This window comes from Tympanuchus pallidicinctus, unplaced genomic scaffold (assembly GCF_026119805.1).
Source record: "Tympanuchus pallidicinctus isolate F22 unplaced genomic scaffold, pur_lepc_1.0 scaffold2, whole genome shotgun sequence".
NCBI classification, from domain to species: domain Eukaryota; kingdom Metazoa; phylum Chordata; class Aves; order Galliformes; family Phasianidae; genus Tympanuchus; species Tympanuchus pallidicinctus.
Window position 1 is genome coordinate 16,983,338 of NW_026294721.1, and position 26,629 is coordinate 17,009,966.

General features: G+C 39.7%; 1 protein-coding gene across 3 annotated transcripts; it reads right to left on the minus strand.

Moving 5' to 3' along the window:
• Positions 1-4,167: 4,167 nt before the first annotated feature.
• Positions 4,168-25,939, minus strand: SEPSECS (Sep (O-phosphoserine) tRNA:Sec (selenocysteine) tRNA synthase). Of its 3 annotated transcripts, none has more exons than XM_052682434.1 (12): positions 25,732-25,939; positions 24,832-24,986; positions 23,150-23,268; positions 22,905-23,063; positions 21,691-21,844; positions 18,125-18,227; positions 15,928-16,057; positions 15,690-15,781; positions 7,403-7,496; positions 6,710-6,800; positions 6,007-6,066; positions 4,168-4,660 (listed from the first exon to the last, which is right to left on the minus strand). In XM_052682434.1, the coding sequence occupies exons 1-12, from the start codon at positions 25,843-25,845 to the stop codon at positions 4,405-4,407; spliced, it is 1,527 nt and encodes a 508-aa protein (XP_052538394.1). In that variant the 5' UTR covers positions 25,846-25,939; the 3' UTR covers positions 4,168-4,404. The 3 variants fall into 3 exon arrangements, with proteins under 3 accessions (XP_052538394.1, XP_052538396.1, XP_052538395.1); XM_052682436.1 differs by lacking the exon at positions 25,732-25,939 and adding an exon at positions 25,362-25,630; XM_052682435.1 differs by lacking the exon at positions 6,007-6,066.
• Positions 25,940-26,629: the final 690 nt, after the last annotated feature.

Below are 26,629 nucleotides of genomic sequence, written 5' to 3' on the forward strand. Positions count from 1 at the left end.
CAAATGCCTTTTTAACTAGAATTTTTAAATGGCATTATTAAACCACTAAAATGTCATTATGTTTGAGGGGAAAAAGCATAATACGTGAAAAACTATTATTGCAGAGCACATACAGCACAATTTTTCAAGCACTGGTTTCAAAATTTAAGCCATCTGAATAAAGGTTCTCTCTGAGGAAAGTCACTTTGTAACCAATTCAAGCCTTTAAATAGCTATTGTTTAAAAAAATTGTCAGTTACATCGATTATTTTTCCTTCAGATTCCAAGCCCTGCCAAGCCAGGTTGATTAAAATGTTGCATTTTAAAAAAATGAGGCAATCTAATTACCCTTCATAAAAAGTGAAAACAGCAACTCAATTTTTAAAGCATCTTGAACAAAAGGCTATAGCCCATCTCTCACTCGCATATGGATTCGTGTAATGATTCTTCAATTAGAATTATTATCTATACAGCAGCTGAAGACTGAGAACTGCTGATACACTGCAGATGAGAACATTTGGTAGTCTCTGGGCTCCAGCCTTTCTTAAAAAATGATGATCGCACAATATAGATCGCTCGGTTTATACGTGTATTAAGCTGCAATGCCAGCATTTACATTTGCAACATTACAGTTTTGCTTTCTTAGGCTCAAGAGAATTTGCTGCATCTGGTAGCTTTTATTTGCTTTGTATCTGAGGCAATCGTTACGAATGAAGCGTGAATGGGCAATATTATTGCTCAAATAGTCCTTAGTTTTGTTCATTATCTCAGACACTACAAAAGTAAACGAAGTGCTGGTCTGTGAGATGGGTCATTCAGTGTCAGTTTGCTCACACTGTATTTTCCCAGTGCTATTTTTTACAAGGCAAGTCCATCTGCTCCTTCATTTATTTCACCTACGTAGATCCAGACAGTTTAAGACATAACATCAGAGGGAAAGAAAAGCATCTCACAGAACAACTACAGGCATCTTAGGAGGCACAAGTCACTTCAGTGACACAAACTGCAGGACTTTGAGGGGTTCCTGCCCACCCACACACCCTGCTCTGGTACAAAAGGTTATTCAGAAGCAGGTATCAGCATCTTTGTTTTCTGCAGAAATACAACAGGAAACATGCCTGCTTCACAGGCACAGTTTTTCATACCCTCAGTGCTCACTTTAACACACCTCAGTTTCAGCAGTTGTTCCAACGGTATGAATTGTGGCAGCAGCCAAGCAGACTTTGCTGCCCCTGCTACAGGGCAGTAACTTCTGGCAGAGCAACAAACCAGCAGCAAGAATAGTAACCTCCTACATTTCTGGATGTTAAATTCTTCTGGAAAATTTCACGTGCTTGCTTCTTGTTTCACCACCGATAGCTACATGCTGTGTCCTACAATGAGAGACAGGAAGCTTCACAAACAGCAGCTGAGATGCAGCCTTAGTAACTGTGGCATCAGTTCATAGAGTTTTACTAAGGATTCCTGCTACACAACCCCAAGTGTTATCTAAAGCCCACCCTGTCTTCCTAAACATCTCAATAGCACAGTGGATGCTGGAGATGACATGCTGGCTCTGGCAGGTCCCTGAGGCTCGTAGAGCCCTTTGGTGTCACATGCATATATAGAGGACAGGAAAAAGGATGCACAATTAATTTTTTGAGCCAAGGAACTTCTTACTTCACTGTGCAATCTCAGAAAGACCTTCGCAGAAAGCAAATATCTCTAATGCATTTGTTTTACTCTTCATATGTTGACAAAGCTACGCCCCAGTTATTGCCATCTTTCAGCAGTGCTGCTGTTAGTGGCTGAGACCTGCCACAGACGTGAAATCTTCCCGTATTATATAAAGAAAATGAAGACTCAATAGCTGTGTGTTCCAGTATTATTTTATTACCTCATTACAGACATCAGTGAATAGAGAATAAGTGGCTTATATTCTTCCTTGAAAAATACAAAGTTTATCTATTGAATCTCCTGTTTCAAGTATGTCATAAATAACCATTTCTTCTCCATTTATTTAAATTTAAATATAACTATGATGACATTATATTATGCTTCTGTCTCTAAAAACTCAGTATGCATTACAGCTTAACACGCTTAAAGGAACAAAGCAAGGAAATAAAACTGTGAACTGGTAAAAGAAAACATACCAAAGTAACATAACACTGATATTTAGTTCAAGAGATCATACCTCACAATGGGCACAATTTTCAAAGTATTTCAAACTGTGTGGTTTCAGGTAGCATCACTGAGACCTGTGAAAAGCCCTAGTGACACTAATGTTAAAAAATAAAAAAAAAAAGTAACCAGAAGTCTCATCTTAAAATGTTTTTCAATTAGAAAAATACAATGTTTAAAAGCACAGCATCAGAATGAAACACTTTAATTCTTTCCCTGAATACTTGTTCAGAGAGATGTGTTGAAACTTTTATGTTTGATTTCAAATGGGAAACATTTTGAAGGCAGGAGAAACACTATCTGAGAAAGCAGTTCAATCTAGAGTAGAAGAGAGTGAATTATTTGCAGCAGACAATTTATTACAGGAACATAAAAGGTAGAGGTCTTTTCCTCTCAGAGAAGGCAATTGCTGCTTTGTTTTCAGTTTCAGGGTACTGCTTATCAAATCCTTATTGTAGCTACTACCACATACCACCCTAAGCTCTCATAACAATAACTCTAATATGTGTGATCTGCAATAACCAATTAAATCACTAACTGACGCTCATTCAAGCACAAGACAACAATATCCCAAAACAGGAAGAAAGGCATCACTAAGGCCCTGTGGTTTTCACTGGCTGCTCCAATACGCTGAGTGCAGGGTGAGCTGCACAGCTCTGTCTCCCAAGGCTGAATGAGAGCTTTACTGACTAGAAAAACTGGTATAGCATCATCTCAGATCAAAACAAAACAATATTTACATCTAGTTATGGCCACAAGGACTCAGTGGTCAAGCTGCATTACCTTTCTCTTAAGACATGATGGTACAACAAGTACCAACTGACTCCTGAGAGCCCTCACTTCCACAAGCCTTAATGGGCCTGAAGGGTAACAATCTAGGCTAAAGATACAATGATCTTCACTGAGTCAGGCCACCTCGATGGCAACCAGCATACAATAGTTCCACATATTAACATCACCTCTTGTATAAATTCATTTGAGCACAGCAGAGGGACAATTCTTTCAAAAGCACTATCTATACTGATAAGGCAATTTGCAGAGGGCTCTGAGGATATCTGTCTCAGATCCCACAAAACAAAGTAACGAGAATGTTTCCTGACATTAAGAACTCATTAACTGAGGTGTCCCAAGGATTACTGCATTACAAATAAAGCAAGATGTATTCAAATGCTAAGCTCACTTTGAACAGTAAATGACAAAAATCTACATACAGTGTGTTAATTACATTCAAGAATAATTAACAAAAATTTTTGTAACCTACAGCACTGTCATTCCAGTGATATGGAACCTTTGTTTCAGGAACAGACTCTGAATCTACTGTTCCATTAATGAATTCAAACACAGACAACAGTGCCAATGGCAGGAGAAGGTGCAGAAGCGGATGTCTATACCTCTTAAAAACACTGGGCTAAAAAATGCCAAAACATCCTCTGGTCTCATTGGATCTTGAAACTGCTGCAGTCATCCCACAAAGCATTCCACCTTTTGAGCGGATCTCTGACCTGACTGCTCTATTCATGAGCAACTATCAAAGAAGAGATGAAATGTATACAGAGGGCAACTCTCACTCCACTGCCTCACATTTTCATCACTGCACTCCCTCAAAATTCCTTCGGGTTGCTGAGCTATGCAAATGTTTCCAAGAGCTGAGTACTGACAGGATGTTAGGTATTCTAAGTTCTTTGCCACTGAGGGCTGCTTTGTTCTAGGCAGCTCATGAGAGGTAAGAGTGCCTAAAAAGACCATTATTCCAACTCCACAATTTCTTCATCCAATTTCAACATTGTATTTACTAATGGTTATCCCAACACTTCTATATAAATCTTCGGAAATAAAAGAAAAATAGAAAGTAAGCTGAGTAAAAGCAAGACATTTTGAGAGCAGTAAAACATTTCTTGTTGGTTGTACAGCTAGACAAAAGAAATTCAATCACTGCTACAGAAGATCTAGTTAATCAAAATGTGCTTAAATATCACAGAATATTTAAGCCCCAACAGTCACCCACAGACTGACAGGTCAGCTGAAGGCTTTTATGAATGCAGAGCTTTACTTTGGCATATTAAGTACATTTACATGGTGCAAAATGCTTACTTTCCTGTAAGAGAGAATAGGAGAAAATCACCTATTTCCTTTAAACCTAAATTTCACCCCAAAATTTTTCAGTGTTCTTTTCAGATCAGGACCAAATTCTCTGCACTTCAGATTCACAGCGCTAGTCCAGTACAAACCTGCATACTTCAAACAAAAGTGCATCTTCCTTTGTTACTATGTCTGTACTTTCTGGTCTTCAAGTTGGTCTGTGCCTGTGTTAGCTGTACATGTTTCATTCACACTTTCTTTCCCTTTCCTAGAAGCCTTCAAACACTTGTCCAGTCTTTTTAGGAAGATGTCTACATCTTGCTTTTTAATTCCAATAGCTGATGCAGCATTGAGGTAAGCACAGGAGTAGTCATTTGCATGTGACATAAAGCCTTTGAAAGTGTAGTTATTCACTGTTTGCACAGACCCACGAGGAACAACCCTGAAATAAACAGAATTGTGATTGAGTTACAAGACACCTTAAATAGTTTTATGTGATACATTACAATTAACATATTTACACAGATGTCTATGCAGTATAATATCTGCTAAACAAATTCCTGTAGTTGGGCTTGGAATGGGTATTCTCCAAATTAGTGCTTAAGGATTGCAGTGACTGACAGTGGTTAGCAGATCCTCAATTAGATAAAGTCTGTGGGCACAGGTGAATATTCATTCACCTCCTCAGCCAAATTTTCATCTTTTCTGCTGGCATTTATGAGCTCCTCAGCATGACATGAAAGACATCTGCAGCCAACTCTTCTATTCCATAACAAGACCTAACTATCAGACATGCTATCTCTCCTCAGACATCCTCTGCAGTCACCATGCTAGGAGCAGGCTTGGGGCACACATCTGCTCAGTATTGTGTTCTGCAGCCCAAAGCTTCTGGGTTCAAGTGCTTCACAGGGCTCAGCCTTCCAGGTAGCTGGAACTACATTTGCACCACTGTCTACCATCCTTTCGTGACATTATGTATCTTCCCAAACCTACTCCTTACCGCCTTCTGCCTCCTCTTTCAGTCTACTCCCTCAAATCAGGATCTTAATTTCCTCACATGTATACCTTGGTATTACAGCTCCCCTTTCCCTCATCCTATGACGGCAATCTTTATTCCCATCTCAAAAGGATGCTGTTCAGCACTGCTTTTACCTCTTCCTCATAGGAAGAACCACTACCTACAACACCCTATTTCTCAGGGTTTTTGGTACACATTCATTCCCTGATAAACCACAACCTTAATCTACCTCTTTCCTTCGTCAAGGAACAGCTCACCTTATGGCTACAGTTACAGCTTACACAAGCAATTAACACCAATCAACTGATAAGAATTTGTTATCCCTGCAGAGACAGCCCCTACAGTTCATGTAAGAAACTGTATTCAGACAAATACCACTCTGATTGCCACATCCTTTCCGTGCCCAAGTGCTCAAATGCCAGGTTATGGCAAAGCCCGTGTATGAGCAATGCAGGGAGCTGCTATTGCCACCACTGCCATGTAATTCAAGGCTAATGTTTAAAATCTGTTGAAATGCCATGTCAAACAGTATATGTACTGCAAAAGAATTGCTTGCATATAAAAGGAAAAATCTGAAACCTTTGAGTCAGACAAAGAGTTGGAGAGCCTTAACTTTTCAAATATGGAATCTCAGCCAGCGATAACTTAGACTGCAGGACATGTCAAGGCTGGGAAAGGTGAATTAAAAAAAGCATCTAACTACAGAACATACAGATTTACTGCCATTTCTATGTGCAGAAAGTGGAATAATCCAACCTAATGAAGCATACCTTCCGATGTGGAAACAATCAGCACTGATACAGAAAATCACATTCAGTCCACAGCAGAAGCTGGCATGGAAGCAGTAATGTTCATATTAAGGAATTCTCCCAAAACAAATTTTAAATCATTCTCTTCTTCTAAAAGGTTTAAGCCAAAATCATTACAAATGATTTGATTTATGTTTCCATGTACCAGTATCGCTAAGAATAAATTCAGCTCAGACTGGCTCAAGTTGTAGAATTTTTCTTTTAAATATAGCTAGTTCCAGAAAGTAGGATTTTCTTCCATATGACAGAAAGCTAAGCAGAGTATTAAAAGCTTATTCCCCTGACATCCAGAGCAACCATATTTGTGCTGCAATAAACAAAACAAAGATCTTTCCTAAGCAGCTTACAACCAAACTGTAAGATCAGACAACAGCTGGAAACTAAATGAAACCAAGGGGTCCCAGGAAATAATGACACTAAAGGGGGATAGATTATCTATTTAGTACACCAAAGCTAAAAGAGAAGGCCTTGTTGCTAACTCAGGCAGGTAGACACATTATTAGTACATAATACTGAGGAAGAAAGGTATAATGCTTTTGGACTTGTAATTGCCAGACTGAAGTTTGTAATCATGAGACAACTGGTAGAAAGTAAATATTCTATTACATATTTTATGAAATCCTAATACAACTCCCCAGAACTTTCAAATTCACAGCATTCTCACCTCGCTCCTGAAACTTGTCTTGTAAAAAGCATAGATCCAAGCTGGGTAACAGCAGCATCATTATTTTCATCTAGATTCTTCAGTGACATGGCTGGAAAAAAAAAAAAAAGCACCGCAGTGGATAAGGTGTCTTCCAACAATAAAAACCTGTCCAAGGATTTGTGCTCAGGTACAAAAGAAAAATAAGCATAAATATTACATTTTAGCATTTCCAGTTTTCCACAAACTGGCGTGGATTACTTCTTTGGTTGGGCTGCTTTGGTTGAGCTGGTAAGGCAGAGATCCTGCACAGGGGTGTAACATTACTTTGGTGTTCAGCAGAAGTTTTGGTTAGAACAAATATCCCGAGTAGTACAACAATATAAGATGATGTGTACAGCAATTATATCCTAATTTATTTTAAAACCTATTTATTTATAAAGTAACATGCTGACATCTTCTGCCTGCCTTGACTACAATAATTGATTATGTTGCACAGGAGCAATTTTGTAAAAGGGGCCTGAGTCACAACCCTACTGCTCTGCTTTTATAATAGGTTACCTTATTGGGTTCAATGGTTTCATCTTGGCTTTATAATAATTTAATGGAGTGCAGTGTGCAATGCCTAATGTATAGCAAATGTATATGTTAAGTGCATTATGAATGCACACCATATTAGAATTTCTTTTTAAAGATTTAAAACCCCACAATTACCTAAGGATATGGGATTATGCGGTGTATCCAGCAGTCTCTCATTGTGGATATCTGCCAACTTCTTCAACTCACTTGAAAGATAGGAAAACATTTCCTGGAAGAAAAAAAAGAACAATATTTTTGTTACTGGCTATCAAACACAGAAAAAACCACTACTGCACAAAACTTTTAAGTCTCTATTACAACCTTTATAAGTGCATCGAATAGGTTGGACAGATACTTCTCTGAAATCCATCTATAAAGGAACAGCTCCATTTCCTTAACCTTGTTCTTCCTCTCAGGATGGCAGAATGCTCTCTATCTGAGATAATATACATACTTGGGAGGTCAGCCATTCTCTCTGCGAAACTGAAACCCAGAGGAGCAAAATCTTGAAGAGATTAGCACTCTACAGTCCTCCCCCACATTAGTATCCTGTTGAAGGAGTTGACCTTTACCCACTCCTGCAAGAGCCTCCCCTCACTCCAGTCCCATGAGCCAGAGAATGAACCAACACAAATGACCAACTGCTTCCTGTATTATTTTCTATTAATACGTTTCAGACTAAAACAATCACTTTTTGTTAACACTTGTACAATCACAGCTACCATTAGTTCATAGACCTCTCTTTCTGTACAAGAAAGGCAGTATGCTTTTTTTTTTTAAGCAGAGAAAGATATGAGTACATGCGATTGTATTTTCTACATACATTCCACTGCCAGTCCTCCTCCTATCACCCACCTCTCCTGTACAAGCCTCCTAAAACAACAGAGGTACCTGAATTTCTGATGCCACTTAGATTCCACTCTGATTGAGAAAGTGTTGTGAAACTGGAGTTCATAAACATTCTGGCTAAGATGCCACTCTCACACATTAAAGCCTGCTTCTCTTCCTTCACCTCTGCCTCATTTCTGCGATAATCTACGATAGCTGCTCACAGTCCTCCTCAGTTCATTATCTTCCTCATCACATATCAGCTCAAAATGCAACACAGTAAGAATAAACACCATTCTCCTTATTGTGCTCTTTGGCTGCTTTTTTGTCCTTTTTAATGCTCAGTTTCTCATAAATACTAGCAAAAAGATGCAGATACTGGGTATTCTTTTTAAAAAATACTGAACACCATCTTTTTCCTCTTTCTGATTGTGCTGCTCATCTACTTCAATGTGACTGCCCGTTTCAGCATCCTCATCAATTTCTGGACCTGACAAGTGATTTTTCATTCCTTAAATAGAGTTGTCTCTCCTGTTTGCAGACCAGTATCCTGCTCTGACCCGCACACTCTGACAAATACAAATTATAGCTTGTGATCAAAATTATGCTCTTAAACAGAGCCTCCCACAGGTCTTATGAAACCAAATGAGTTTTGTAGCAGCTAAGTTAGAAGGATGTTACAGCTGTTTAAGCCACTGCAGTGAGCCCAGCCTCACTTCACGAGCAAACAAATGACCGCCGCTCCTGACCTGTGCTTCCTAATACCATGAGATGAATTCTGCCAGAGAAAAAAAGTGGGATTCTGCTCTATGAACAAATTCTGATATGGATTCATTATCAACAAGAGCATACAGTTGCTGTAACACTTGGAACAACAACAACAACATGGGAGGCATCTGTGATTCTTTATCAGAACTCAAAATGTGTGAAGAATCATTTATATTTTGCAGAGGCCTTCTGAAAGGAAATGATTTAGTGGTTTCAATCCATCAGTTTATTTACAGTTCACTTGCAGAAGTTGAAAAACATTTACTCAAATATTCAAACACATCTCCCTTCCCCCTAGTCCATCACCGAACACAAACACATTACTCATGTGTTATTTGCTTTCCACAATGAGCATCGTTAATATGTTTAGCCATTAGATCAGTACTTTTTGTAATCCAATTCATAAATTAATCTGGGCTCCCTCTGCTGGCTATTTACTTTACAGTTGAACTATACATCAACTCTGCCTACTGTGGAGGTATTATCTATGAAACTAGTTCTGAGAAAAACTTCTCTTGGAGCAGGAAGAAATTCCCAAGTAATTCATTTCTGTACATCATGTCTAAGGAACTCTCTTGCATCTCTTACAGTACTTATTTATTACCTGAGGACTCCAAGTTGTTACAACCAGTGACCCACTGTACAAACATATTAAATAAAATACTTAGGTTACTAGATCAGCCTTCACAAATGCAGCAATTTGGCAGAACAGGAAATAATAGAAAGATGGGGGGAAAAAAAAAAAAGAATCCAAGTGCACATTTTATGTGTTTGACTGCACACATTCAAAAACTTATTTTTATGAGCTACTGCATTTTGCATTTTCCCACTGGAAGCCCTCGTGTTATTTTACAGATTGTTATAAAATAGATTAATGGCCTTTCAAAAAAAAAAAATGAAATACAAAACATTCTTGTGAGGTCAAATCTATAACCAACCCCTATTACAAAACATTTCTGTGATGTGGACAATTTATAAGCACCCTAAGCAATTATATACAAATAAGAGTTTACAGAATTGCATTTCTGTGACAGCCAATGAAGCTTTCTTGTTTGGAGCTAACTGTTAAGCTGAAGTTGCATCGAACAACCCAAGCACTACATGTCAATTATGTTTCATTGCTTAATTCTCCCCTTCCCCTTAAAAACTTACCAAACCACAAAACTTCACAGCCCTTTTGTGCTCCATACACACTGACAACTCTCATCTGCTGTACCTGAGTCTGATTTGGTCTCATCTTAAGACACTTTGCTGCTGCTGCAGTAGTTGCTCACGACAGAACTGTCACAGCTGCTCTTCTGCTTTATGTATGAGACAGAGTAGCTGCATCTGATGTGCAACCTGATCAGACACTGGGCACACCATTTCATGCACACAAAAAAAGGCTGCAATGCTGAGCATGAAGCCCCGTTACCAGAAGGCTTACTTCCTGAAATGCAGCCAAAAAACAGCAGAGAAAATGCATGTGTACATCTGGAGTACTTACAAATCCCACATAGCCTCATATATAGACACTCTTCAATTGCAATACCAAGAATTTTGTTCTGAATTCGTAATACAGTGGAAACTTTTAAAAATGTACAAAGTTTGAAATCTTTGTAATAACAACAACGGATAACCATTAACAGCATGAAATTCAGCAAAGGAAAATGCTGGGTTCTGTACCTGGAAGTAACACTGGTCACAAATACAGACTGGGAAATGAGTGGACAGAGGGTAGCTCTGCAAAAAGGGACCTTGGGGGTGCTGGGCAAACAGCATTTGAGGGTGCATTAAGCACAGCCAGAAATGTAAAACCAGTATTTTAACAAACTGTAAAATTTAATCAATTTCCTCCCAGTAGTTGTGGTTTTAAATATTTTAGACTCAGATTCACACTTTTTAGGAATGTAAGAATGACTCCAGTTAACCACTCTCAAAAGGATACAAACAGCAGAATACAGATACATCTCATTTCAGAAGATCAGAATTATTTTGACCATTAGTTTATTAAGAAAATACTGCTGACAGATGTAATTGCTGAAAACAAAATGAAGCTACTACCTTTCCACTACTACCAGTATACTAACTAGTTAAGCTGAGTTAACAGGACAGTTACCTACACATTGGAAAACAGTTAACAAATATTAAACCTGTCACAGAATGTAGACTCCACACTTTCCATTAATTCTGATGTGATCATTAACTGAAGTCTGCTGCTTATGATACTATGCAGTGCAGTCACTGTAATTGCTACATAAGTCCTGGATAAAGAAACACATAACATAAATAGAGTGTTTTAAGACCTAGCAATACAGAATATGGGACACAACATAAACGGTACTGAGAAAATCAAAGGAGTCAATTCAAAAGCTTAACTTTTACATGAGTTCTTCAAAAGCAACAGTATTAACAAATTTGAGTATGGACCTGTTGCCATCATCTGCATTACAAGACCTAGAACCCCTTTCTGAAGTCAGAAAGCCACTTTTAAAAACGTGACATATGCGTAAAAAAATAATACTGAGAACCTAGCACAAGTGAGATAAACTACTTCCAATCTTTTCCTTGTTATGCTATTGCATATAGTCACAGTTATCAGACAGTATGTGTGCGTTACTCCCTTGCTCTTCAGTCCTCAGACTCACCGCACCCTTTTTACCCTCTGTATAATCAATGAATGTAAAGATGATATAATTATGAAATAAACAAGAGAGTTTGGCAAATCAGATTATAATAACAAAAAGAGAATAGACAGAATGCTTACCCACGTCCTGGGCTCACTGCAAAACTCCAGAGGAGGGATCTCCAGAAGAGATCCTTCCCCCCTGGCAGTCAGCTCTTAAATGGCTCTAGGAGAGGTGCAGCCAGGCTCCACCCCTTCCGGCAGCACAGGTGAATTGCCTTCAGCTGTGCTCCCAGGGCTGACTTACTGCTTGTCTCAGGTGATCAATCAGAGGTTCAGGCCATGATCCAGCAGTTCCCATATGCCCTCTTATAGCAAAGCATACAACCTCATACTCCACGAAGGCCATCCTGTCAGAAAACATCATTCCATGTACATGTTCCTCTCTCTCCTACAATCTCCTTCCTATATTAAACAGTATCCCTGTGCAGGAGAAAAATGGGACAGATGCAGTAGCGGACACGAAGAGAAACTGCCACCATGCCAGTTCAAACAGTCAACTCAGAAGAAGGCTTTAATCTGCTCACAAGGAGCTGAATCAGCAATGGAATTCACCCAGCAGAAAGCTGTGTCCTCTGCATCCCCTACAGCCTCTGCACTCATTGGAACTGGCTCAGCTTCCCCGACAGAGCTGCCCAAACATCATGCAGCTACCCAGGCCTGAGGCAGCAGGGCATATCCAAGCTTTCTGTCAGGGCCTGGGACGCCTGTGGAAGGTGCCCAAAGAGAAGAACTGCTCAGCACTGGCACAGAGCGTTGGGAGGTGGGCAGGCTGAGGCGGCTCCTCCCACCTTGGGTTGAGGGACTGTGCCACAGAATCATAGAATGATGAAGTAGGTTGGAAAGGACCTTGGAGATCATCTAGTCCAACCCCTTGCCATAGACAGGGACATCATCCTGGCTGACTCTGAACTCATACAAGATTTGCTGCTCCAATCAGGTGCACAAAAGACTATGGGGCCCAGTGGGGTTCATCCCAGGGTACTGAAAAAAACTTGCAGATATTATCCCGATTATTTTTCAGTGACTTTGGGAATCTGAGGAAACTGGACGCTGGCAAATATTGTTCCAATTTTCAAGAAGGGCAAGAAAGACGACCCTGGTAATTACAGGCCTGTCAGTCTCACTTCGGTGCCTGGTAAAATTATGGAGAAGATCATAATGGGAGTTGCTGAAACGCACGCGAACGACTGCAGCCATTGGTCACAGCCAACGCAAGTTCAAAAGAGAAAGGTCCTGTTTAACAAACTTAATTTCCTTTCATGACAAGGTTATCCATCCAGTTGACCAAGAAAAGCCATCTCATGTGATCTTTTTGGATTTCAGCAGAAATTTCTATACTGTCTTTCACAGCATTCTTCTGGACAAAATGTACAGCATGCAGCTAGACAAGTACATGGCATGATGAGTGAACAACAGACTAATGGGTTGAACTCAAAGGTTTAGAGTAGATGGGGTTACTGAAGGCTGGAGACCAATTACTAGTGGGGTACCTCAGAGCTCCATCTATGGGCCAGTTCAATGTCTTTTATAAATGATCTGTGTCCAAGACTCTAATGCACACTAAGTTTACAGACAGTACTAAATTAGGAGGAGCTGCTGATATCCCCAAGGGCAGAAAGGTCTTCTGAGAGATCTTGACTGACTAGTGGGTTGGGCAATCACCACTAGTCAACAGCAAGTGCTCAATTCTGCAGCTGGAATGGGATAATTCTGGATACACGTACTGTCAGGGAAATAAGAGGCTTGAGAGCAGCAGTGCACATCCGGAAGTTCTGGTTAACAGCAAACTGAGTATGAGCCAATGAGCATCATGAGGTGCTTCAGTCCCAGCACTGACAACTGGGAAAGGGAAGGGATTGTCCCACTCTGCTCTGCACTGGTGCAGCTTCAACGTCAAGCACCGAGTGCATGTTAGCACACTGTAATATAACAAAGATGTACAACTATCAAAGAGGATCCAAAGGAGGGAAACAAAGATGGTGAAGTGTCTAGAGGACCCTATCAAGAGCAGATGAGATAATGTAGTTTGTCCAGCCTAAAGGAAGCTGACAGGAGGCTTTGTGACATCTCCTCACGATGAGAGTGGAGGGACAGTGCTTATCTACTCTCTGGTGACAGAGACAGGATCTGAGGGAACAATATACAGCTCTGTCAGGGGAGGGCCAAGTTGGATATTAGGAAAAGGTTACTCATCGGAGGGTGGTGGGCATGGAACAGACTCTTGGTAGCAGTGGTGACAGCAGCTGGAATTCAAGGAATGTTTGGACAATGCTCTCAGACGAAGGGCTTGAATCTGAGGTGGTCCTGCACAGAGCCAGGAGTTGGACCTGGTAATCCTTGTGGGTCCCTTCTAACTCAGGGTATTCTATGACTAGTTCTTTCCCTTGGTTGTGTGAGATTAACCTCTTCTCAGTGATATTCTGGTTTTTCTGGCTTGAACTCAAGTAACCTGAAATAACACTAGTGAATAAGTGTAAAAAGAGAAAGAAATACTGGAAGTTTTTTATAGCTGACTTTGTGTGAGTAGGTATAACTGAACCAATATAGAAAGGAGTACTCAGTGTCAACCTATAAATAGCTCCTGCTGAGAGCCTAATAGCTCTGCCTCTGCCTTCACAGAGCACAGGCAATAAACCATCATTATTACATTTTTACAATTCAGGAACAAACACATTTAAGCAAAAAAAGGTTTCTATTTCTACAGCAAATCCAATAAAAGAAAAATATTTATGCCATATATAAGGCTATGTTTATAGAGTATACTCATGTTGAAATAAAACAGGCCTGAAGTTGTAAAAATGTAATGCTTTATTCACTTTAGAATTCTACTTCTAAGAAAATGATATGATTTAAAATATTATGCAGCTATTCATTAAGACAGTTTACTTACAAGTAATTTATTATTCATAAGGTGGCAATAATTATACTGCTCATTACATATCTGATGCAAGTGTAAGTCTAACATCAAAATCAGTTTTGCAAAAAACATGATAAAGTCACTTGAAGTTTTTCTGGAGATGAGAAGAAGAGGGGAAAAATATATAAATTTGCTTTAAATGAAGATACAAACCCACATATTGTGATAATACACTGGTTCAGAACAAAACGTTAGAAACTACATTCCACTACTGGTAGAAGAGTGACTGCTTTCAGCCTTTCACAAACCATGTTTTCACATAGCTTGCACAGATCACATCATAGCCTTTGAAAGTCAACCCTGCTGTTCTTCTCATATTGTAGCCACTCCTATGGGGTCTCAATTCCAGTACAGAATTTCCGCATGCCAGTACAAGGAACTAGAAACAAGTCATGGCACACAGCACTATCATCCTGCTCAGATATCGGAAGCAGCAGCAAGCTGCCAACAGGAGACAAATGAAACATATTTCCTAAATAAATTAAGGTATGTAACAAATCGCTCATGATTTAAAACTATTAATTTACAGTACTTAATGCACAACATTTCCTTACCTAAAACATTCTATAAAAAGAATTCTCTGCATTAAAGCTTACAGATAGCAAAAACAAGCCTTTTAGTACATCCAGAACTGAAGATGACTCAAGATGTAAAGTTCCAATTTTAGAACACTTAATATTTTGAAAACTTGGTTATATACAACACAGAACATGCATGGGAGAGACAGAAAAGAAACCTAGCTCAGTATCTAGATGGATGCCTAAAATGACAATCTTTTAATCTTTTTGTGGCCCAGAACACAGAATCAGAAACTGTGATCTTCTTGAGAATACGGTACACAGCATTTAACACTACCATAGCACAACAGCATAATATGGCCAAATGAAGATGAGCAAAGAGCACTGGGATGAGCACTGCGATTACACAGCACAGCACTTCTCAGATGGTACTGGACAAAATTCTATTGCATCAGTCGTACTCTTGAACAATAAATATGAATACTGTATGAGATAGTTAAGCTGACGTAAAATCTCTCATTTGAAATACAAGAAGGAAATCAAACTCATGCACGAACATTATTTGCTCAATTTGTATCATATTGCCTTTCCAGATTAAGAGCTGTAAACTCCAAAGAAATTTAACGGTTTTCAAGACAGAAACAGGATTTACTACATGAAGCAGTTTTGCAACAACACTTTAAGAGCTGAATCCAAGAAAACGCTGCTTCTCAAAAAGTTTACCTTTCTCTCTTTCAGTAACTGTTTGTAGCCACTGGCACCTAGAGACAGAAGTGTAATGAGGACATCTAAAGAAGGAGATGCAGAAGCTCTTCCTGAAAAAGCAAAGCAAAACAAAACAAAAGGTACATGTTAAGTTTCTGAAACAACAAAAACAAACAAAAATTATACGAAAGAAAGTTGATAATCAAATTTTCTACTCTTATTTTGTATGGATGAAATCAATTTGTGAGCTACTTACCTGGATACATTTTGCTGATCTCCTGAATGAAGGACTCATTGAAGCCAGCAATGATAGCACCACCTACTGGAACCATAAAATTTTTGTCCAGGCTCTGAACAAAAGCATCTATTCTGCCTACTCGAGCACCCTTTATCAAAAGGAAAAAAAAATCCACAGCACGTATTAGGAAAAAAACATGGGAAAGCATAATAATTACCCATAATCCAGCAATAAAACGAATATAATTCCTAAAACTCTCTCAGATATTTTATTTGTGATGGAGAATTTTAAATCACAGCACTACCTTTGCTTAGCATTGCTTACAATTTTTTTGCTGTCTGCTAACACACCATCTTCAGCAACCTTCATTTCCTATGATTTAAAATATTGGTTTTAGTTCCTGCATGTCTTCAAAAGTCCAGCTCATTTGCAGCAACTATCAAAAAAATTCTCTTGGAATTGAATGGGAATTACACAGTTAACACTGTACAATTCAAAACGTGCCACAGATTCTGGCAGTAAAAGGCTACAGGTTAATGCCTCACCAGGAAACAAAACTACCTTTTTTGACATATACACGTAATCTGCATCAAAACAAATGGACTGTGACAGCGTTCCTTCATATAATGCTGCCTGCAAAATTAAGATCCAGGTAACTTCCTCAAAAGACTTCCCCTCTTCCTGGAAAACAAAATGCCCCTAACATTTAGCAATTAGGAAAAAAAAACCACGGTGATTCTGCAGTGCAACTTCAGTTTTAGGAATACAGTATCAATGAACTGTGCAATTAAGAAGCATGCATCATAACAGAAGCTGGAAAGTCTATTAACGATCATACATACTAAAGAGTATTCAACTACATACATAAGAACTTTGTATTAAAATCAAGGAACAGAAGCAGAGCTAACATCTGTGACAAAAAGAGTGAAAAAGGCAGATAAAACTAAAAGTCATTTCTGTGTTTTACTATGACAGTGCATGGGGGACAGGTATACATTTGATTTCATTAGTAACTACTTCCACATGGACTGTACATTTTCTATCAGAGGAAATAAATTCTTGTAAATAAATGACAGCTCAAATGTATACATTCCCAGAACCCGAAAAGAGAAAACAAACCATCTACCAAGAAGCTAGGGAAAAACACAGAAACAGAAACATGAACAGTTCTATTCGTGGCTTTGCAGCCTGAGAAAATCATCAGATATGACATAATATGCAGCAAAACTCAGCAATCCCACAGCCTCCTTCATGTTAGAAGTTCACTACAATTAAGCAAGTTAAATGCAGTGCCCATGTATCATCACAAATCAAACATATACAGTGTTCTATTTCACACGCCATTGCAACTTCTGTCACATTCCTTCAGTCTCTCAAGATAAATTTAGAAATGCTAACAAGATCCAGCTGCTCTTTGCTCATTTAATAACAGTGTCTTCTTAATCAGAAAAAAAATTATCGGCATATACATAATAGTTCAGCATTCCCTGGATCCTGTTAAAATACACAGGCAACAGAGAGAACAGAGAAATATCAAAGAAACATTGCATGAATTTGCAATGAGCAAAAATGCAGGCATTGTATGCTTTGTGGCTGATCTCAGGTATTAAACAATTTGCTTTGCAAAAACAGCAAGAAGAAATTGAACCTGTTTTGAATACAACATTGAATTCAACAGTTTTTTCAGGTGTTCTCTGTGATACAGAGATACAATACTGACAAGTGACAACGCTTACACAGTGCTGCTGTACCACCATGTGCCTTCAGGATGGTGCCAATCAAACATGTGATTTGGAGAATTTAGAAATGGAAGAAAATTTGAAAATCAGTAACTCGTTCTGCTGAAGCCTTAATTCCCATTCAAGTACAACCAATTATTTCATGATAGTAGGTCATTATGTCAATAATTTTATGAAGTATTTTAAGAAAGATTAATAAGGGTATCTCTCCATTATAAAAGACAGCTGAACATAAACGAAGCCTAAACAAACTTGATTATATAAAAAGCCAACAATAGAAACAACAAACATATGAAGTATTATTTCCTTCTGCTCCGCATTCTCAGAAAGTAGTTCAATTATAGGATATGTGTGGGATTAATTTCCAAGCTGTGACACATGGTAAAACTTGCTAGCATTGTCTATGATTAGATGTTTTCTCATGCTTGTTAAGAATATATATATATATATATATATTTGAAATGCACAGTTCCTACCTGCTGGATAAGATGCATACATTTTGAAGATTGAACTCCATATGCATTGTTGACAATATGGGGAATGTCATAATTAGCACAAATTTTAGCCAATTCCTCCAGCCTATGAGCATAAAATTGTAATTTAGAGAAATACTAATCACTGTAATCCATGTTATCAATCAGACCATTAAAAGACTGAAAGGTCTACAAGAAGGTCAGAAAGAGGAAATAAACTTTCTTGTTTACTGCCTCGTGGCAGCAGTAATCACCTTTAGCAACAAAGGCTAAGAAGGAAGTTCTATTAACTTTTACATATATTACAAATGGTTGAACTAGGCTGAGATTTCTCATGCTTCGCTGAAAGTTTTGTCCAGAACCCAGTACCCAGATCTCAAATCATCCTTTCAGATATTTTCCTACTTTAGTGATAATTAACAGAATTGCAGCTATTCATACATTGTCCTTTTCTTTTAGCATTCAACCTGAAAACAGTTTGATGGAAGTTTCAAGATGTGCTTGAGGAACTGAGAACTTCATAAAAGAGGAAGCCTTTACAGGTTTCTATCTTTTTTTCCCCTAAGAACCAGTGCTTCAGCCCTTTGGCTGAAATCTCACTTGCATAGTTCAGCTCAACTGAGCAACAGAAAAAAAGTTCTTCAAAAGGGCTGGATACCCTTAAAATGATACCCTTGAAAAGGACTGGATGTGGAGATCAAAACATTAAAACTTCATTTAACTGTTTGCTCAGGAAAAAAAAAAAAAGGAAAATTTTCATCTGCCTTTAGAAATTCCTGGAATTACAGAAAGGCCAATTTGAATTATTTCTCAGTGAAGCTAAGATTTAATTGAATGCAAAGGTCATTTCCATTGAGAGTCTTCAGCTTTTTAAGCACACATGTTGTTAGTAACCTTTCCAAAGCACTCCAATCACGCTCTTATTTTTTTAATACCTTGATTTCTAACAAACTTGCGAATATCTTTTAAAAAGAAAATCCATTTCAAAAATAAATACTTAATAATTTGAAGTGATTATAAAGACTATTTTTAAAAAGTACCAGAAAAATTCAAGTCTTCAATGCATTTTTCCCCTGTCTATTTTTGTGCAGCCTCTCACGGTAATTTACTGACATCCATATAAAATGTGACAAGAGGTGACATTCTCTTGTATTCTATTTCCATTATATTGCCTTGTGTTCTTTCGTAATGCAAAACTCAGCTACAAACCTCAGATTGAATTTTCCAAACCTCAATCCCTAGGAAAACAACATCATCACAGTACTATTCCTAAAGAAATTACAGGTATGTAAAGCACAAGTTTGGCTAGGTAACACTCGTAGTGTAATGCATGCATTCATCTTCAACAGTCAAGATATTCAGCAGGAACTGCATGTCCTGTAATTTTTCTCATTTACCAACATTCTGAACCCTGAGTTAACAGGAAACATTACACCAGGCAACGTTTTTGCCCTTTGATTTGCTGGTCTTGCTCACTCAGACTCATTCCTCACCTTCCAACAAGACTCAAATAAAACAGTTTCCACTCTTATATGTCGTTGTTTTTTTCCAAGTGCAGGTAGAGAAATTCCCAATCTAGAAACAGAGGGTTCTCTACTACTCTGTATGGCTGATCATCTTTCTCACCTGCTGAGTCCCAGCAAAGCAATACGCTAGCTGCTACAGATCCAGAAAACAGAAAAAGCACTTTTTCTACAAATATTTCTTTGAATAATTGATCCATGCTACAATAAAGGACAGGAGTGCTACAGTTTGAAAAGAATATGTGATTCTGGATGGGAAGCAAACAATAAAGCACACTGGCTTGTATGCTTCCAAAGCTTAAATTAAACCAATAAGAGCAGCTAGTCATATCAGAAAAATAAAGCATAAAAGCAAGTTGGTTACTACTCAAGTTCCCAAAAGTCACAAATAGCATAAATGGCGAAATATTTCTCTATGTCCTTTCTTTCTCTCCTGTCTGTGAAAGTTCATAAAAAACAACAACTTTGGTCTTTCTTCTAATACCAATGAAAGTGACAAAGTGGAGAATTCTATTAAGTCCATTAATTAACCAAAAAGTCACCTCTTGCCTTCGGCTCTCTTTTGAATACAGTGCCTCTAGAGACAGCTTGTAGCAACAGGTAGAAGACAGAAGACTGAAGTCTTTCTAATAAGCGGATTTATACAGTAGTACATTTTATCCATAAAGTCTCATAAGGCTTCGAAGGAGCTATAGGTCTTATCCTAATCATTCAACAATCCTAACTCACATAAAATTTTAAAACATCACCATCACAACTAAACAAAGCCTTAACAATGTAAATTGTTTAAAAGCAGACACATAAAAATGATATCCTCCAGAAATGCTTTATTCTCCTTCCTGTAGGAAGATGGATGTTATGGCCTTCAGTAGTTGACAGTATCCTTTAAATAGAAAGTGCATTCAAATTCTCTTATATCTGTGGTATATCATAACACAGAGCCACTACCTAATATTTCATCTCTTAGTTGCAGAGAACAAAACAATTGCATGTCAAAAAAAAGGAGGCAGATAAGGAAAAGATTCATTTACCAAAGCTATAAAATAGACCATTCAATTTTGATAGCTTTGATTTAAGGTAGCCAATAAATTTGGAACTCAACTTCAAACAACATTCCGACAGAATTATTTGCTTTTAACTTCCCTCTAGCAACTAGGCTAAATCTATGATAAATACTGTTTTTCAAATATTTTAGAACTAATTTATGTGCAGAAATAATGTCTCAAATATTCTGTTTCTCATCTCCTAATTGCAGTGCTCATCTCTGCTTCAGAAAGTGCTTGAACTGACACATTTGCAGCAACTACAGAAGTTATGTATATGGACACACAATAGGAAGAAAGAATGCAAGGTAGTTTAGGTTTCTTTTAATGGTGATTTAACAGCTGGAAATTTTAAGTTGTAGGCAATCAGGCTATAAATGTAAATGTTCAAACCCAGATACATGACAGTAGAGCAAATCTTATGTTATACTCTCATAGCACTGCCCTACATGCTTTCAAGGGTTTCCCCACATCAGTACATCTTTAGTAATGCTACAGACATCACCATAATGCAGGAAAAAGCAATTCAAGCAATGATTTTAAATGTTGGCGATAGGTTGTTTTTCTTAGCAGTTGTATTAGCCTAGGAAAATTCATCATTAGCTAGAAGAAAAGAGTAGAAAAGGGAGGATGAATATTAACATCTGGCATTAGCTCTGGAACTATACCTTCTGGACCACATTTCTATGAGATTCTACTCTTACTACTTCCACAAAATCCCTTAAGAAACCTCTGTCAAAGTGGCATTAATTTCAGCCAAAGTGACCATTATTAACCTTCATTCATAAGGGAGAAAGAAGACCTTCTCTATCATTCTCATTTTCCTAATACATTTTTCTGGAAACATTTGGAGCATTGTTTCACAACATGCCATCACCCTTAAACACAGGGACTGATGCATCTTCACTAGATGCACTTCACTTATTGGCAGTAACTGAGCATTCAAAACATGTAGGTTTTTTCACTGACAACAAATAACGTACTTCTTATGAAGTCTACTTACCTATCAGGTACCCTTGGAGCAAAGCAAGATGTTGTAGAATGCACACAAAGAATATTTTCAGCACCAAGAGTTTTGATTTTAGCCTCCACTGCTTCAATATCTGTCCGTAGCTCATCACCTTCTAATACATTCTCTATCACCACAGGCTCAAAACCTAACAAAAACAAGATCCAAATGTACATCAATGAATCTCCAACTAATTGCGGGCTTTTCATTTCTACCATACAGCCAAAAATGTACATTTTTTCTTTTAACAGATAATTTCAGACTTAGTTTAATAATATAGACACGTTAGCACAGAATTGCCTCTGTTTAGATGTTTTTATCCAATGAATCTTTTATATCAAAAACCAGAATCATAGTATGGCTTGGTTTGGAAGGGAACTCAAAGATCACCTAGTTCCAACAGTCCCACTGCAGGCAGGGTTGTCAGCCACTAAATCAGAGGGCAGTAGATCAGCTTGCCCAGGGCCCCATCCAACCTGGCCTTGAAATGAAATGTTTCCTAGGAACTAGGACGAGAATCTATGCCACCGCTTGCTCAGGTATGACCCTTTTTCAGTTCATGCACATATCCCCTACTTGCCATTTCCTTGATTCCATGGGTCTGTCGGCAGGAGGGGACAGCTTTGGAGAAGTGATGGACTTCTATCTTTAGTTATTTACAGTCTGGTAGACAGGGAATTTCTTTTGAGAAGGAAATAAGGTTTGAACAAAGAAAGGCACCTGACTGAGCACTGACACACCAAGATTAAAAACAAATGGGGCAGCTAACACTTGCCACGTTCCAAAGTAAAACACCATGGCAGTCAGCTTGTCACCTTCTGATTCCAATTTCAAAGACACCTTTTATTTTTTGAATAAATTTTAGAAGGGATTTGAACCACAAACCAAAGATTGGCATCATTCTCAGGAAAGCAAATTAGGCATCTAACTAAAAAATGAACTCTAATTTACTTAGTATTGTGCTCTTTGCTAGAAACCACAATACTATATACATCTCCCTACTTCAGCATACTCCCACATTCTATAAGGCAATAGGAAAATACATCTGATTTCGTGTTAGAAATCAGATGTGTAGAAATAAAGCACTTACAACTACAATACATCAGACCTTTTCTGGATATGATTCCAAGCATATTAATTCACTCTGAAAGATAAAGTTTTGTATCTGTTAGAAAAGCACACCATGCAACCAGTCATCCCCCTGTTACCTGCAGTAATCATCGATTTAAAGCAAGATTTCTGGTCTATACGTGGCCAAATAATGTATTTTGCCTTTGGTCTCTTGTGCCGCAATGTTAAAAAACACAGAGTTAGACTCATGCCAGTTGCCATAGGAACCACGAAGCAATTGGTCACCGTCCGGACACCTGCACATGAAAAAGTAAGTCAGAAATTAACATGAAGAACACATGACATTTTGCCAAAAAAGAGAGATTTTCAGATGTACACCTACCAGCCTGCTTTATAATATCCAGAACAACTGAATTAGTAAGCTTGTTCAAAAGGCTAGACCCTGCAGCTTTAGGCTGGACTGCAGAAATATCTCCTGATCTTCCAATTCCATGGATCAACCTGAACAAAAAAGGTTGAAAACACACATCAAGATTTGTCATGCTGCAAAGCAATAATTCTTGCTACTGGAAAGAATTTAATTTGATAAACAACTGTAGAAGATTTTGTATCCAATGCACTCTCATGAACTCCACTGCAACCATCTACGTATATTAGGATGAAATTTTTTTGTTTTGTTTTGAGCAATAGACAAACAATATTCCATAAAGCAAATAAAAAACTTCAAGAAAAAGATCCAATACAGCAACAGCGTGAGCACCTGCCAGGCTTACTTTTAAGTGCACCCCAGCAACGTCTCAATGCCTACTGAATTAGCATTACAAATGCAGGTATGTCCAGACACAGAAACCCAAAGAACAAAAGTCAGTTGCCTACAGCAGAGCATAGCGTAGAATACTGCTTCAGAACAACCTCCTGCTACCTTTCCCACTCCCAAAGCTCCTAGGCAAAACATTTCAGCAATCAGTGCATGGATGAAAGCCTCTAAACTTTTCCTTGTTCTTGCTGACTCTCAGGTGAAGATGAGATGTCAGGTGACAGAGCTACCTGAGATCAACAGCAGCTAAATGACAGCCCAGGCTCACTATGGCCAGAAGCTGGGCATGCCCTCTCCAGCAACACCAGCAATTACTTGGGCACTCTCCTCAGCGCAACTCTGCCTTCCACACCTCACAAATCTGAGACTAGAGAGCAGAACAGAAAACAGGAAGTCCAAACTGATGTGTTAGTGGTTTTCTTCATTAATTTTTCATGGTACTTGGGGCTTCTGAAAGACATTAAGCCTAAGTAGTTCAGTTTTCATATGGTAAAGCTCACTAAAATTCTCGTCTCTAATAAGCTTTCGTGCTACTATTTCAAGGAGAAATACACCAAGAAATTTCACTCAGTTTCATTCATGATGGATGAAACTGCAAAGCCACTCAGCACAGAACACTGTGCAAAAAGCTGATCTTCATAATGACATTAATGCAGAGCCTCTAGTTATAGCTTCCAAAGTACCTGCTATAGCCCTTCCAAAGCAAGGGCTTTGAGCCATTAATAGCTCCTTTTGTCTTCATAATTCAGCTCACTTCATATAAAATAAATTTTATATAGACTGAGTTTTTACATGCCTATCAACTTTTCACATTATAAACATAGTAACGAATATAAAAAAAACCAAATAGCCGTTCACTGGGGATGTTCAGTACTTTACATCTACAATTCAGTAGTTTTGATTGATGCACTAATTAAAAAAAACTGTACAGTATTAAAAAAAGCAAGTAATGTATGGATTATCTTAAAACACAAAGACTTCTCCTTGCTTGCAGTCAATTTGGCATCTTAGGCTTGTACTAGTTTTACAGGACATACAGCCACCGAATATTTTTGTTACATTCAAGACTGCCCAATGAGTTATTAATGAAAACTTAATACAGAAAATTAGATGGCTTCAATATTGCATCATTCTTTTTTTCTTCAAATGCTACCCAGGTCTCAGATAACTAATTCACAATTAGCATAAGCACTTCAAAATCATCAGTAATAAAACCGAATAATTCAAATAGCCAATAAAACTTGTACCTATAGTGCCTTCGGGCAACAAGTCCTGACGCCACTCTGCCTTCCCTCTCTCCCACACCGCAGTTGCCCAGAAAGTTATTGCTGTCCATTATGGCAAGTTCATGAAGGAAGAGTTCAATGGTGCTTTCATCCCATCCATCTTCAGGGCACTTTCCCTTCATATTCAGAATACAGAAAGATAATTCATAAACTTGGAAATTAAGAACAAACACAACTTATTCAACTGATGCAGCTCTTAGATGCTGAAACCGGAAGTTAAATAATGACTTTGCCATACATTCAATGCAATTACGCTGGCGTACCATGATATTGAGTACTTCTCACTCTCAAGAGCTCTGTACGGCATACACCAAGCCACTGCAGCACATAGGTTTTGTTCACAAGCTGTAACGCTGTGGATTATGTGATGTATTCTCAAAACAGAAGTGTAATACTACAGAAACTCGGCGGGTAAAACCGGGTGCAGAGAACTGGGATATTACAGAATCCAAAACATTATGAATAGTAACAGTTACAACACATCTTCACACCTGCGTGTTTTCCTTTGCAGTTATTACCCGGCATGTCAGGAAGCTGCAGACAGATTTGTCAGCAACTGCAACAGACGCACTCCTTCCAGCGCTCTGCTCTAAGAGCCACGCTCGCCTCTGCCTACCGCAAAGCGGATCCCCAGCGGAAAGCCGCCCAAAGCGCGCACAGCACCGCTATTGCAACTCAGCGGGGCAGAGGTCGCTTAACTCGCGACGACAAAAGGAACCCAACCGCAGCGGGGTACGAAGGGCCGCAGCGAGCAGAGCCGTGGGCGGCGGAAATCCCCGCAGGGCGGCGGGCCGCCTCGGGCCGCGGGGACGGAGGAATCGCCGCCCCGCTCTGCGAGCCGCCCCCCGCGGGGCCCGTTACCTGCTCCAGCAGCGCCCGCAGGAGCAGCTCGTGCCCGCGGCGGCCCTGCGCCCCCTGGCGCACGTAGGCGGCGGTCACCAGCCGCTCGCTGGAAGCGAAGTTCTCCGCGTTCATGGCCGAGGGCCGGCGAGCGCGCCGCGGGCCGCTCTCCGCAGCGCGGGGCCGTGCGGGCGGTTCTGCCGTCCGCTTCCCGCCGCGGCCGTGCGGGGCAGGTGCTGCGCGTGCGCCGCGCGGAGTCCCGCCTGCACGCCCTCGTGGAGGCTGCGCGCGGCCTCTGCCCGCCGCCGCTCAGCCCGGGCTGGGGGAGGGGGGCGGCAGGGCTGCGGTGGGCGGCCGCGTGGCGGTGGTACCGAGCCTGCCTGTAGCGCTACTACAGGGACGGAGAGCTGAGCGTGAGCAGGCGCGTGCAGCACGCGGTGCCTCTGTTCCGCTGCTCTGTCCTAACCGGCCCACGCCTGGTCGGATTTGGTTCTGAGATCTTGTCCGATCTTTCTCTGGCGCGGTTTCAAGGCTGAATAACGCGCGAACAGCCACGGACTCGTTCCGTAGGTGTCGCTGGCCTGATGAGATGTGAGGGGTGATTTGGCGGAGCAGTCCTGCACACCGGCTAGATCTGTTGGCAGACGGACTGCAGTTAACCCAGTTTTTCACCTTTTTGAACCAAAGGAGCTTTGCAAATCGCTGCGTCCAGGCGTTCTGTCGCTGCCGCTGGGAAAGGCAGAACCACTCAGCTCGTTACTTCGGCGCATCGCGAGAGGGCGCTCAGGGAGAGCTGAAAGCGCGCCCTGCTGCGCGGGTTCCATTCTCTGCTTCGCGTCCCGTGTTTGGGGGGAGTGCGAGCGTGGATGCGAGCGGAGAGGGCACGGTGCGGGCGAGAATGAGAGACGAAGGTGGGAAA

Excerpts from the sequence above, each read along its gene's own strand:
- SEPSECS (XM_052682434.1), bottom strand. The coding sequence starts at position 25,845 with ATGAACGCGGAGAACTTCGCTTCCAGCGAGCGGCTGGTGACCGCCGCC. Across the intron at positions 21,845-22,904 it reads TAAATCGATGATTACTGCAG|GTTTTGAGCCTGTGGTGATA; the intron begins GTAACAGGGGGA and ends TGTTTTTGTTAG. Across the intron at positions 15,782-15,927 it reads GATCAGCAAAATGTATCCAG|GAAGAGCTTCTGCATCTCCT; the intron begins GTAAGTAGCTCA and ends TTGCTTTTTCAG.